Source organism: Nanorana parkeri, unplaced genomic scaffold (genome assembly GCF_000935625.1).
Source record: "Nanorana parkeri isolate BGI_ZX_2015 unplaced genomic scaffold, ASM93562v1 scaffold784, whole genome shotgun sequence".
NCBI classification, from domain to species: Eukaryota; Metazoa; Chordata; class Amphibia; order Anura; family Dicroglossidae; genus Nanorana; species Nanorana parkeri.
Genome location: NW_017307052.1, coordinates 253,117 through 265,591, shown reverse-complemented (window position 1 = coordinate 265,591; position 12,475 = coordinate 253,117). Strand labels below are relative to the sequence as shown.

At 50.1% G+C, this 12,475-nt stretch overlaps 1 protein-coding gene and 2 non-coding genes across 4 annotated transcripts in view; 1 reads left to right on the top strand and 2 right to left on the bottom strand.

Moving 5' to 3' along the window:
• TMEM107 (transmembrane protein 107) overlaps positions 1 to 8,990 on the bottom strand; it is a 17,478-nt gene extending 8,488 nt beyond the window's left edge. For both annotated transcript variants that reach the window (XM_018564813.1, XM_018564812.1), the window contains exons 1-4: positions 8,922 to 8,990; positions 6,045 to 6,143; positions 4,510 to 4,577; positions 1,005 to 1,105 (exon numbers count right to left, since the gene is read on the bottom strand). In XM_018564813.1, the coding sequence (XP_018420315.1) occupies positions 1,005 to 1,105; positions 4,510 to 4,577; positions 6,045 to 6,131 (256 nt within the window). In that variant the 5' untranslated portion in view covers positions 6,132 to 6,143; positions 8,922 to 8,990. The remainder of the gene's footprint in view (positions 1 to 1,004; positions 1,106 to 4,509; positions 4,578 to 6,044; positions 6,144 to 8,921) is intronic.
• A 428-nt stretch (positions 8,991 to 9,418) lies between these two features.
• On the bottom strand, positions 9,419 to 9,500 carry TRNAL-UAG. Its single transcript has one exon. It is a non-coding gene; the product is annotated as a tRNA-Leu (tRNA).
• A 1,718-nt stretch (positions 9,501 to 11,218) lies between these two features.
• TRNAR-UCU lies at positions 11,219 to 11,303 on the top strand. The gene is given in 2 exon segments: positions 11,219 to 11,255; positions 11,268 to 11,303. It is a non-coding gene; the product is annotated as a tRNA-Arg (tRNA).
• Positions 11,304 to 12,475: the final 1,172 nt, after the last annotated feature.

Below are 12,475 nucleotides of genomic sequence, written 5' to 3'. Positions count from 1 at the left end.
CTCATCAATAGGGTCCGGCCAGCGCATACACAGTACACACAGGAGAGAGAGAGATGTGAACACTGAAATTCTGCTAGAGCGGCTTTACTGACAGCTGTCGTCACATGCCACGTGATGCCGAGGGAAGGGATCGGTGGATGCACTGTGCTGTTGTTGGGAAGGAGGGGAGAGAGAGGCAGGCTGGAGAGAATACAAGAAAAGAGGGGAACCGGGGCGCAGAGACATCCCCATCATCACTTCTATTAGCATACCAATAGGGAGAGGTCTGCCTGCAAGCCGCGGCACAATACAAAACACAAAAATTCCCCAGCCTCAACCTGCCAGCCAGCCTGCAACCAAACAAGTAGCCCTGTCAACAGTATGCGTTAAAATCAGAGGTTTTAGTTGCACAAACTTTTGGCCAAAAATATGTAGAAGCCACACTGCCGCGCCAAGGCACCTCTGCAAAGTGTGGTCCTAACTCTATGTGTACGAGCCTCCAAGTGTGAGCATATTAATGCAGTCGATAAATTACATGCAGGTGTACCTGGAGGTAGCCAACTCCTCCTAATAAGGTGCTGGGACGCACTGAGGGCCCAGCAATCTAGAATGCACGCTGGGACCCCAGTGCGTCCCCACAGCCAAAAATAGTCAAACTAGAAAAGATGGTACATGCATGAATCTATAACCGGCCTTATAGATAAGCCGCGGCACAATACCTTCTTCTTCCAGCCTCATCTTCACTTACAAGTAACACTGGTGGAGAAACACACTGGCTTTGCTCTGGAATGTCATGTCAGCTGGGCTCCCCAAAATGAAAGGGGGACTGTCTGTATGGGGCCCCATGATATAATGATGGCCCTGACTGCTGATCTCAGCACCAAATTGATCTAATTGCTCTCCCTGGCCAAGGAAAATCTAAGAAGTACTTCACAAGACACACAGATCTGCAACATGTACCAACAGTGTGTTCATATCACTCTGAAGTCTATTTACATTGCATACACTTGCTGTACAAAGGATACATAGAAGGCTCTGTGTATTGTTGAACATGGACACTCCCGAAAAAAAACCAGCCAGCTCAATGACAAACATCCCCAATGTCACCGACAGCGCCACAATCAACCTGCAGGAATAGGAGATAGTTATTGCCATGCAGGAGGAGAGACTCACAGCCCCCTTCTGTCTGTATCACCCTGCAGGAGGAGGACAGACTCATAGCCCCCTTCTGTCTGTATCACCCTGCAGGAGGAGGACAGACTCATAGCCCCCTTCTGTCTCTGTCACCCTGCAGGAGGAGGACAGACTCATAGCTCGCTGCTGTCTGTATCACCCTGCAGGAGGACAGACCCATAGCCCCCTTCTGTCTGTATCACCCTGCAGGAGGAGGACAGACTCATAGCTCCCTTCTGTCTGTATCACCCTGCAGGAGGAGGACAGACTCATAGCTCCCTTCTGTCTGTATCACCCTGCAGGAGGAGGACAGACTCATAGCTCCCTTCTGTCTGTATCACCCTGCAGGAGGAGGACAGACTCATAGCTCCCTTCTGTCTGTATCACCCTGCAGGAGGAGGACAGACTCATAGCTCCCTTCTGTCTGTATCACCCTGCAGGAGGAGGACAGACTCATAGCTCCCTTCTGTCTGTATCACCCTGCAGGAGGAGGACAGACTCATAGCTCCCTTCTGTCTGTATCACCCTGCAGGAGGAGGACAGACTCATAGCTCCCTTCTGTCTGTATCACCCTGCAGGAGGAGGACAGACTCATAGCTCCCTTCTGTCTGTATCACCCTGCAGGAGGAGGACAGACTCATAGCTCCCTTCTGTCTGTATCACCCTGCAGGAGGAGGACAGACTCATAGCTCCCTTCTGTCTGTATCACCCTGCAGGAGGAGGACAGACTCATAGCTCCCTTCTGTCTGTATCACCCTGCAGGAGGAGGACAGACTCATAGCTCCCTTCTGTCTGTATCACCCTGCAGGAGGAGGACAGACTCATAGCTCCCTTCTGTCTGTATCACCCTGCAGGAGGAGGACAGACTCATAGCTCCCTTCTGTCTGTATCACCCTGCAGGAGGAGGACAGACTCATAGCTCCCTTCTGTCTGTATCACCCTGCAGGAGGAGGACAGACTCATAGCTCCCTTCTGTCTGTATCACCCTGCAGGAGGAGGACAGACTCATAGCTCCCTTCTGTCTGTATCACCCTGCAGGAGGAGGACAGACTCATAGCTCCCTTCTGTCTGTATCACCCTGCAGGAGGAGGACAGACTCATAGCTCCCTTCTGTCTGTATCACCCTGCAGGAGGAGGACAGACTCATAGCTCCCTTCTGTCTGTATCACCCTGCAGGAGGAGGACAGACTCATAGCTCCCTTCTGTCTGTATCACCCTGCAGGAGGAGGACAGACTCATAGCTCCCTTCTGTCTGTATCACCCTGCAGGAGGAGGACAGACTCATAGCTCCCTTCTGTCTGTATCACCCTGCAGGAGGAGGACAGACTCATAGCTCCCTTCTGTCTGTATCACCCTGCAGGAGGAGGACAGACTCATAGCTCCCTTCTGTCTGTATCACCCTGCAGGAGGAGGACAGACTCATAGCTCCCTTCTGTCTGTATCACCCTGCAGGAGGAGGACAGACTCATAGCTCCCTTCTGTCTGTATCACCCTGCAGGAGGAGGACAGACTCATAGCTCCCTTCTGTCTGTATCACCCTGCAGGAGGAGGACAGACTCATAGCTCCCTTCTGTCTGTATCACCCTGCAGGAGGAGGACAGACTCATAGCTCCCTTCTGTCTGTATCACCCTGCAGGAGGAGGACAGACTCATAGCTCCCTTCTGTCTGTATCACCCTGCAGGAGGAGGACAGACTCATAGCTCCCTTCTGTCTGTATCACCCTGCAGGAGGAGGACAGACTCATAGCTCCCTTCTGTCTGTATCACCCTGCAGGAGGAGGACAGACTCATAGCTCCCTTCTGTCTGTATCACCCTGCAGGAGGAGGACAGACTCATAGCTCCCTTCTGTCTGTATCACCCTGCAGGAGGAGGACAGACTCATAGCTCCCTTCTGTCTGTATCACCCTGCAGGAGGAGGACAGACTCATAGCTCCCTTCTGTCTGTATCACCCTGCAGGAGGAGGACAGACTCATAGCTCCCTTCTGTCTGTATCACCCTGCAGGAGGAGGACAGACTCATAGCTCCCTTCTGTCTGTATCACCCTGCAGGAGGAGGACAGACTCATAGCTCCCTTCTGTCTGTATCACCCTGCAGGAGGAGGACAGACTCATAGCTCCCTTCTGTCTGTATCACCCTGCAGGAGGAGGACAGACTCATAGCTCCCTTCTGTCTGTATCACCCTGCAGGAGGAGGACAGACTCATAGCTCCCTTCTGTCTGTATCACCCTGCAGGAGGAGGACAGACTCATAGCTCCCTTCTGTCTGTATCACCCTGCAGGAGGAGGACAGACTCATAGCTCCCTTCTGTCTGTATCACCCTGCAGGAGGAGGACAGACTCATAGCTCCCTTCTGTCTGTATCACCCTGCAGGAGGAGGACAGACTCATAGCTCCCTTCTGTCTGTATCACCCTGCAGGAGGAGGACAGACTCATAGCTCCCTTCTGTCTGTATCACCCTGCAGGAGGAGGACAGACTCATAGCTCCCTTCTGTCTGTATCACCCTGCAGGAGGAGGACAGACTCATAGCTCCCTTCTGTCTGTATCACCCTGCAGGAGGAGGACAGACTCATAGCTCCCTTCTGTCTGTATCACCCTGCAGGAGGAGGACAGACTCATAGCTCCCTTCTGTCTGTATCACCCTGCAGGAGGAGGACAGACTCATAGCTCCCTTCTGTCTGTATCACCCTGCAGGAGGAGGACAGACTCATAGCTCCCTTCTGTCTGTATCACCCTGCAGGAGGAGGACAGACTCATAGCTCCCTTCTGTCTGTATCACCCTGCAGGAGGAGGACAGACTCATAGCTCCCTTCTGTCTGTATCACCCTGCAGGAGGAGGACAGACTCATAGCTCCCTTCTGTCTGTATCACCCTGCAGGAGGAGGACAGACTCATAGCTCCCTTCTGTCTGTATCACCCTGCAGGAGGAGGACAGACTCATAGCTCCCTTCTGTCTGTATCACCCTGCAGGAGGAGGACAGACTCATAGCTCCCTTCTGTCTGTATCACCCTGCAGGAGGAGGACAGACTCATAGCTCCCTTCTGTCTGTATCACCCTGCAGGAGGAGGACAGACTCATAGCTCCCTTCTGTCTGTATCACCCTGCAGGAGGAGGACAGACTCATAGCTCCCTTCTGTCTGTATCACCCTGCAGGAGGAGGACAGACTCATAGCTCCCTTCTGTCTGTATCACCCTGCAGGAGGAGGACAGACTCATAGCTCCCTTCTGTCTGTATCACCCTGCAGGAGGAGGACAGACTCATAGCTCCCTTCTGTCTGTATCACCCTGCAGGAGGAGGACAGACTCATAGCCCCCTTCTGTCTGTGTCACCCTGCAGTGGGAGGTGCAGTACTTACTCAGTGTCCGCTGCATTGTACTGATCCTGTGTATAACTGACAGGCAGGCAGGCTAAAACGTTATTTTCCTAGGAAAAAAACAAAAAGGTTTGATGGTTAAATATAAAATCATACACAGCGTTCTCTGATCTCTTTGAGCTAATATAAGGGGAGCAAGATAAAAGGGAGATGAAAAACCTTTAGGGTGCAGGAGGCATAGAAGACAACCGAAACTGAAAAGAAAAAATGTATTGTAAAAAGATGGAAGAACAACTTAGAGGGAAGAACAATATAGTTCAATAAATGAACTGATGATGTTACCTGACACAGGAAAAAAAAAAACAATCAAAGAGCGCATACAATGAAAAAATATCAGCAGGGGGTCACCCAGGTGGCAGCCTCTGTGTCTCACTGCAGGTTCTGTATAAGAATTGCCTATGCTCCTCAGCCCCATCTAGGGGCCCTAGTGCTGAAGTCATAGTTCACTTTAGCAAAAGTGTAATACATTTTTCTCACATTAATAAAAAAATGAACATTTATTAAATGTTTGCATTGAAGCCTGCAGAGCATTGCAACCGCAATCAGTGTGTCGCGGGTGCAATGCACAGGCTTCTGCGTTGTTTACCCCTACAAGAAGTAAACAATGGTATGCAAGTGCAGTGACATCACCTCGCTTGTGTCAATGTGATCCGCACATTCGTCTGCCCCAGTGGCTTGTTCTCTATTCCGCACATCCTTAATGATTACCAATGTAAGGGACAACACCCCCCTTCAACTAACCTCCTGGAGCAGGCTTGAGAATAAGGATAGATAGAGGTGGGGCGATAGATAGAGGTGGGGCCTAATGGCGCAGCGAATTGGGGCTTCATGACGCAGGGGTTGAGGGCTTCATGACGCAGGGGTTGAGGGCTTCATGACGCAGGGGTTGAGGGCTTCATAGCAAAACAAACGCACTCAACAAAACAGTAGAAAGGCATCATGGCACACTCACAAACCACCATGTAAAACAACTTGTCTCACCAAGTTGTTTTAAAAAATTGGGTGCGAAATTTGAAATCTTCTGCCCCCATGTGCTCCAAGATGGAGACTCTCATAGTTTAGAGTTAGGACCGCACTATAAGAGGTGCCTTGGCGTGGCAGTGCGGCTTTCACATCCTCTGCAGAAGACGTGTATCCAAACCTCTGTTATTATCCTTAGTGGTGAGACAAGTTGTTTTACATGCTGGTTTGTGAGTTGAGTGGGGCTTCATGGCGCAGGGGTTGGAGCTTAACAGCAACACATTGTCCAAGAGAACGTTGAATCTGTTCAAGGTCATGTGACAGCGATTTCCCCCAACCAGTAGAGAACACACAGCGGGACATGGGGAGACTAACCAATGCAAGTGCAGTAAGGATTATTTTCCAAGTAGTCCCACAGCATGTGAAGAGCGCGCAGGAACAAGCCCCATGTGACAGTTTATGTGACATATCCCATTACTTGTCAGCACACCCTCCAGTTGCCACAGATTGTCAGCTGATAGTGATAGGGGTGGCCTCCAAATAAGATAGACACTCACCCTCGACCAAAAAATTGTGACAACGATGACCAGGTGAGCCAAGAGCGTCAGAAATCGTGATGGAATCAGACTGTTGATGACGGTCATCGTGGGATCTGCAATAACAAGAACATGGAAGAATATAAGAAGAGCCACCTCACTGTTCCAGCACCGGCACGTGATTCCTGCACCATATCCACATGTATGTCACATAAAGAGGACCTGTGCCCAAATATCCAGAGTACTAATGTAAGAAAATATCTGACTCCTCCTTCTATAGGGTCCCTCAAGGCTCTGTGTTCAGACCCCTTCTATTCCCCATTTACATCTCCCCCCGGGTCAGCTGACAACCTCCCAAAGCTTCCAATAGCATCGCTATGCTGATGACACCCAAAACTTTCAAGATCCTGGACTCCGAGCTCTTCTTCGCGCCCATATCATTTCTAGAACTCGCCCCTTCTTACCCAATGACACCACCGACATATCAATTCACTTCCTCGTTATCTCTAGTCTCCACTATTGAAACTCCATGCTTATTGGCCGACCTCTTACACTGGCCACACCCCCTTCAGTCTACCATGAATTCTGCCAACAAACTCATCCATCTTACCAACCGCTTAGTGTCTGACACCCCTCTCCATCAATCCCTCCACTGGCTTCCTTCCTGCCCCCTCTACCAATCCCCCCCCTGGCTTCCTTCCTGTCCTCTCTACCAATCCCTCCCCTGGCTTCCTTCCTGTCCTCTCTACCAATCCCTCCCCTGGCTTCCTTCCTGTCCTCTCTACCAATCCCTCCCCTGGCTTCCTTCCTGTCCTCTCTACCAATCCCTCCCCTGGCTTCCTTCCTGTCCTCTCTACCAATCCCTCCCCTGGCTTCCTTCCTGTCCTCTCTACCAATCCCTCCCCTGGCTTCCTTCCTGTCCTCTCTACCAATCCCTCCCCTGGCTTCCTTCCTGTCCTCTCTACCAATCCCTCCCCTGGCTTCCTTCCTGTCCTCTCTACCAATCCCTCCCCTGGCTTCCTTCCTGTCCTCTCTACCAATCCCTCCCCTGGCTTCCTTCCTGTCCTCTCTACCAATCCCTCCCCTGGCTTCCTTCCTGTCCTCTCTACCAATCCCTCCCCTGGCTTCCTTCCTGTCCTCTCTACCAATCCCTCCCCTGGCTTCCTTCCTGTCCTCTCTACCAATCCCTCCCCTGGCTTCCTTCCTGTCCTCTCTACCAATCCCTCCCCTGGCTTCCTTCCTGTCCTCTCTACCAATCCCTCCCCTGGCTTCCTTCCTGTCCTCTCTACCAATCCCTCCCCTGGCTTCCTTCCTGTCCTCTCTACCAATCCCTCCCCTGGCTTCCTTCCTGTCCTCTCTACCAATCCCTCCCCTGGCTTCCTTCCTGTCCTCTCTACCAATCCCTCCCCTGGCTTCCTTCCTGTCCTCTCTACCAATCCCTCCCCTGGCTTCCTTCCTGTCCTCTCTACCAATCCCTCCCCTGGCTTCCTTCCTGTCCTCTCTACCAATCCCTCCCCTGGCTTCCTTCCTGTCCTCTCTACCAATCCCTCCCCTGGCTTCCTTCCTGTCCTCTCTACCAATCCCTCCCCTGGCTTCCTTCCTGTCCTCTCTACCAATCCCTCCCCTGGCTTCCTTCCTGTCCTCTCTACCAATCCCTCCCCTGGCTTCCTTCCTGTCCTCTCTACCAATCCCTCCCCTGGCTTCCTTCCTGTCCTCTCTACCAATCCCTCCCCTGGCTTCCTTCCTGTCCTCTCTACCAATCCCTCCCCTGGCTTCCTTCCTGTCCTCTCTACCAATCCCTCCCCTGGCTTCCTTCCTGTCCTCTCTACCAATCCCTCCCCTGGCTTCCTTCCTGCCCTCTCTACCAATCCCCCCACTGGCTTCCCTCCCCCCACACTCTGCCAATCCCTCCACTGGCTTCCATCACCCGCGCCTCTTTGCCAATCCCTCCACTGGCTTCCATCAACCGGACTTCTCTACCAATCCCTCCACTGGCTTCCATCACCCGCGCCTCTTTGCCAATCCCTCCACTGGCTTCCATCAACCGGACTTCTCTACCAATCCCTCCACTGGCTTCTGTCCCCTGCAGTTCTACACCAATCGCACCATTAGTTCCCGCTCGTCCAACGAATAAACCTCAAACTACTAAAAACAACATACAAAGCCATTCACACTGCCCCGAGCTGAAATCACTAACCTCTTCTCTCATCCAAACTGTCCTCTTCACTTCTTCCAGGACCTCCAGCTCTCTACATCCCTCCTCACCTCCAGGCCTTCTCTAGAGCCCCTCCCATCCTCTGGAACACCCTACCCCAACCTGTCCATCTATCTCCTAATCTGTCCCGACTTTATGGGATCCCTGAAAACCCATCTCAGGGAAGCCTATCCCACCCCCACCCGACAACTGAACGTTTACTTTCTCCATCACTTCAACCCCTCACAGGCATTACCTTTTGTACCACATGACTCTTTCTTTTAGATTGTAAGCTCTCGGGAGCAGGGTCCTCCTAATCTTTTGTCTTGATTTGTATTGTAACTGTAATGCCTTCCTTATATTGTAAATATAGAGCGGCGCAATGTAAATCCTGTCCAATAACAGTAACAAGTATTGATGCTCATAGCAACCAACCAAGCATCCCAGGTTCCTTGACAACACTACAGAATCGGAAGCTACCTTGTTGCTATGGGCGATCATTCATAAGTCCTGAGGTGAATTCTGTCCAGCACCCCCAACAACAGAACTTTACTTTCCCACAACACACCAATGAGGTTATGATGGTAATGTGCAGAGCAGGAAAGAAAACTAAAATTCATACATATTTCGGACACTATAAGTACACAAAGACCCACCGAGTGTACCTATAAATATCATAAACCGAGGCTTCACCATTACCTGTCCGCGCGGCCCGCTCACCATGCGTTGCCTAGCAACAATAAGCGGCTAATACTGTTACAGAAACCGCTTCCAGATCTCGCGAGATGATCCTTGGGCATTAGAGCAGCGAGACCTCTACAGTTTGTCCCCACAGCCATGAGGTCTTCAATAACATGGCCGCTACCGCTAGCCTTTTTTATTTTGCAGTAGCACCGCCACCGAAGAGTGAAGTGTAAAAAAGTGTTCGCCCAGTATTTATTAACGGATATTACACTATAAAGTTAAAAAGTTTTAAACATTTTAATGGGAGAAAAATTATGAAAGCTGCAAAACCATCACTGGAAATAAAACAAAGGTCGGGGATACTTTGTATTGTCTTATGTTACGATGCATTACATGTACATGATACAGTTTTCAGTTTTGAAACTCTCGAAATAAATCAGAAATACATGAATCGGTGAAAGTGAACGTGAAATATTCAAACATATCAGTGATCTGAAAAACTAACACAAAAAACACTTGGCAGCGGTGGGATTCGAACCCACGTCTCCAGAGAGACTGGAGCCTAAATCCAGCGCCTTAGACCGCTCGGCCACGCTACCTTGTTAGTACTGTGCTGAGAACCATAGGGATCAATGGTGAATTCACGTGACGTCACCGGTGCCATTGAGTATATAGAAGGAAGGAGCTTGTGATGTGCAAAGTAACAATATTGAATACAGTAATTGCCTCAGTTTGAGCAGCGCTGTACAAAATGGAGGGAGTCAGCGATAAGTTAAAAGTGTACCTGTTGATCCTCACAGAAATCTTGCGAGCTGACAACTTCCTGTGTTCTCTGCTGACTCATATCATGTTGTCATCTATCTCTGTGTACTTCAGAACCACGCCTCTGTATGTTATGTGGAATAAGGGAGGGGTTGTGTAGTTGTATCTGGTTCCCATTGTTCAGGTGCGGTATGGTGAAGGAGTGTTGTCACGCTGGGACAGGAAGGGTGTTATTGGCGGGATCAACAAAAAATGAAGATAGAAAATTCTAGAAAAAGAAGATTCGTCACCCGCCGCGTCTCAGGACGGGAAAAGTGTAATTTAATTAGATTTGTGTTTTGGGTTTAGAGGCATTTTAATGTATTAGAGAGTCAGGTTTCCAGGGGGCCCTTCAGGTGGCTTCCTCAGGGACCCGGGAGTCACGTAAGAAAACTCTGACCACCAACTCGAAAGGCAACGCCACTGATCCAATGGAGGGGGGCAAATATCACAGCCACTGACCACCAATGGAGGGGGGTAAATATCACAGCCACTGACCTCCAATGGAGGGGGGTAAATATCACAGCTACTGACCTCCAATGGAGGGGGGTAAATATCACAGCCACTGAACAGTGACCACCAGTGGAAGGGCTCATTTTTGCTCCCACTGACATCATTGATGGGACTTATTTAACAGTGATACACCACTCCCTACCTCCTCTGTATCACAGGGTACCCCTATACCTCTCTATACACCTCTTCTGTATCACAGTGTACCCCTATACCTCTCTATACACCTCTTCTGTATCACAGTGTACCCCTATACCTCTCCATACATCCTCTGTATCACAGTGTACCCCTATACTGCTCTATATACCACCTCTTTATCACAGTGTACCCCTATACTGCTCTATATACCACCTCTTTATCACAGTGTACCCCGTCCCCTATACCTCTCTATATCACGGTGTACCCCTAGACCTCCTCTGTATCACAGTGTACCCCTATACCTCTCTATATATACCTCCTCTGTATCACGGTGTACCCCTAGACCTCTCTATATAACTCCTCTGTATCACAATGTACCCCTAGACCTCTCTCCATACCTCCTCTGTATCACAGTGTACCCCTAGATCTCCTCTGTATCACAGTGTACCCCTATACTTCCCTTAAAACTCCTCTGTATCACAGTGTACCCCTATACCTCTCTATACACCTCCTCTGTATCACAGTGTACCCCTATACCTCTCTATATACCTTCTCTGTATCATAGTGTACCCCCACACCTCTCCTGTATCACAATGTACCCCATACAATGTCACTCAGTATTCCTGGGGATCTCTTCTGTAGCAGATTGATGTCTAATCCGTTTAGAAACTTTCTACTCCATCCATCACATGAGCCTCTCTGCTCACTACATTTCCCTCTGGTCTATAGAAGGATCATTGTGGGGGGGTCAGTGGGGTGCAGACATTTCTGATAAGAAGTGTAACAGGTAAAAAAAGAAAAGTAACATTGTGAACTCCAGACAGGAAGTGAAGTACATGAGCCCGAGGAGTGTGATGGCTTTGCACGGGGCTCTGTGGCGCAATGGATAGCGCATTGGACTTCTAGTTGGTGGAGAGATTCAAAGGTTGTGGGTTCGAGTCCCACCAGAGTCGCTTTTTGCTCCCAGCCTGCCAATGTTCATGTTGTATAGAGTGAGGAGGAGACCAGCCCCCAGGACAGCACATGGGGTGAGTAATCCACCAACTACTCCTAGTGCAGAGAATTCCTGTGTGTGCAGAGACTTCCTACGTGTGCAGAGACTTCCTGCGTTTGCAGAGACTTCCTACGTGTGCAGAGACTTCCTGTGTACAGAGCTGGGTGACCACATTGCATTGTATGGTTACATTGTATTATTCTGATTGTTTTATGACATTTCCATTTTTGGGGGTTATTTGGATTCATATCACATGCTCCTCTCAGGGTTCCCCGCGCTTCTCCGCGCAGAATACGTCCAATCTCATCGTATACAAGAGACAGATCTGCAGTCATTGCTTTTCCAAGGCTTGGATGAAGATCTCATGTGTATGGGTGGCTGCAGATGCCATCGGCTGGCAAGGTTGCCATGCACATGCCGAATCAGGTAATTGTTGGCGTCAACATGCACGCTCTACAAATTACCATACACCAGGCAATCCCGGGAATGGGGAGCCCGTCCACTCACCTCCAGATTGTTATACCTGGATCTATGGAGGGCGCTTTCAGCACATGGCTGGTGGTGGGAGCCATCAGGGTGCTCTACATAGCTTCCTGAAAACATTTTTGCACCCTGCCTCAGTACTTCTCTCAACAGCCCTTAGCGATGATGGAAGCAGTGGGCTGGCTTATGGGAGGAGTTATGCAAATATCAAAATGCCTTGGTGGGCGGGTGTCCATCTGGAGGAGTGGGTGTTCCTGGACAGGTTGTATTTGCATGCAGACCGCCCTAAGTAACGCCCCCCACATGTGATGTTAAGCCTCCATGATTGAAAGAATTGAAATCCTATGAATGAAAGGGGCGGGGCCAGGGACAGCCAGGCTGGGGAGGACAAAGCTAGATGATGGTGGACGTCCTTCAATTCACTTCACCTTCTGTACCAGTGACAACAGCCGGTATAAGAATATCCTTAGAACCCCTCCATTCTATGTAGGAGGGGAGGGTTTTGTTGTACCGCCCTGAAGTGACAACGCTTCTCTTCCATCGATAGTGTACATTGTGTGAGCGTTGTCACCCTAGGACAGGAAGTGTGTAACTGGCAGGATCCCCAGGAGGAAATACAGGAAGAGACTGGGAAAAAAGAAAACTAAT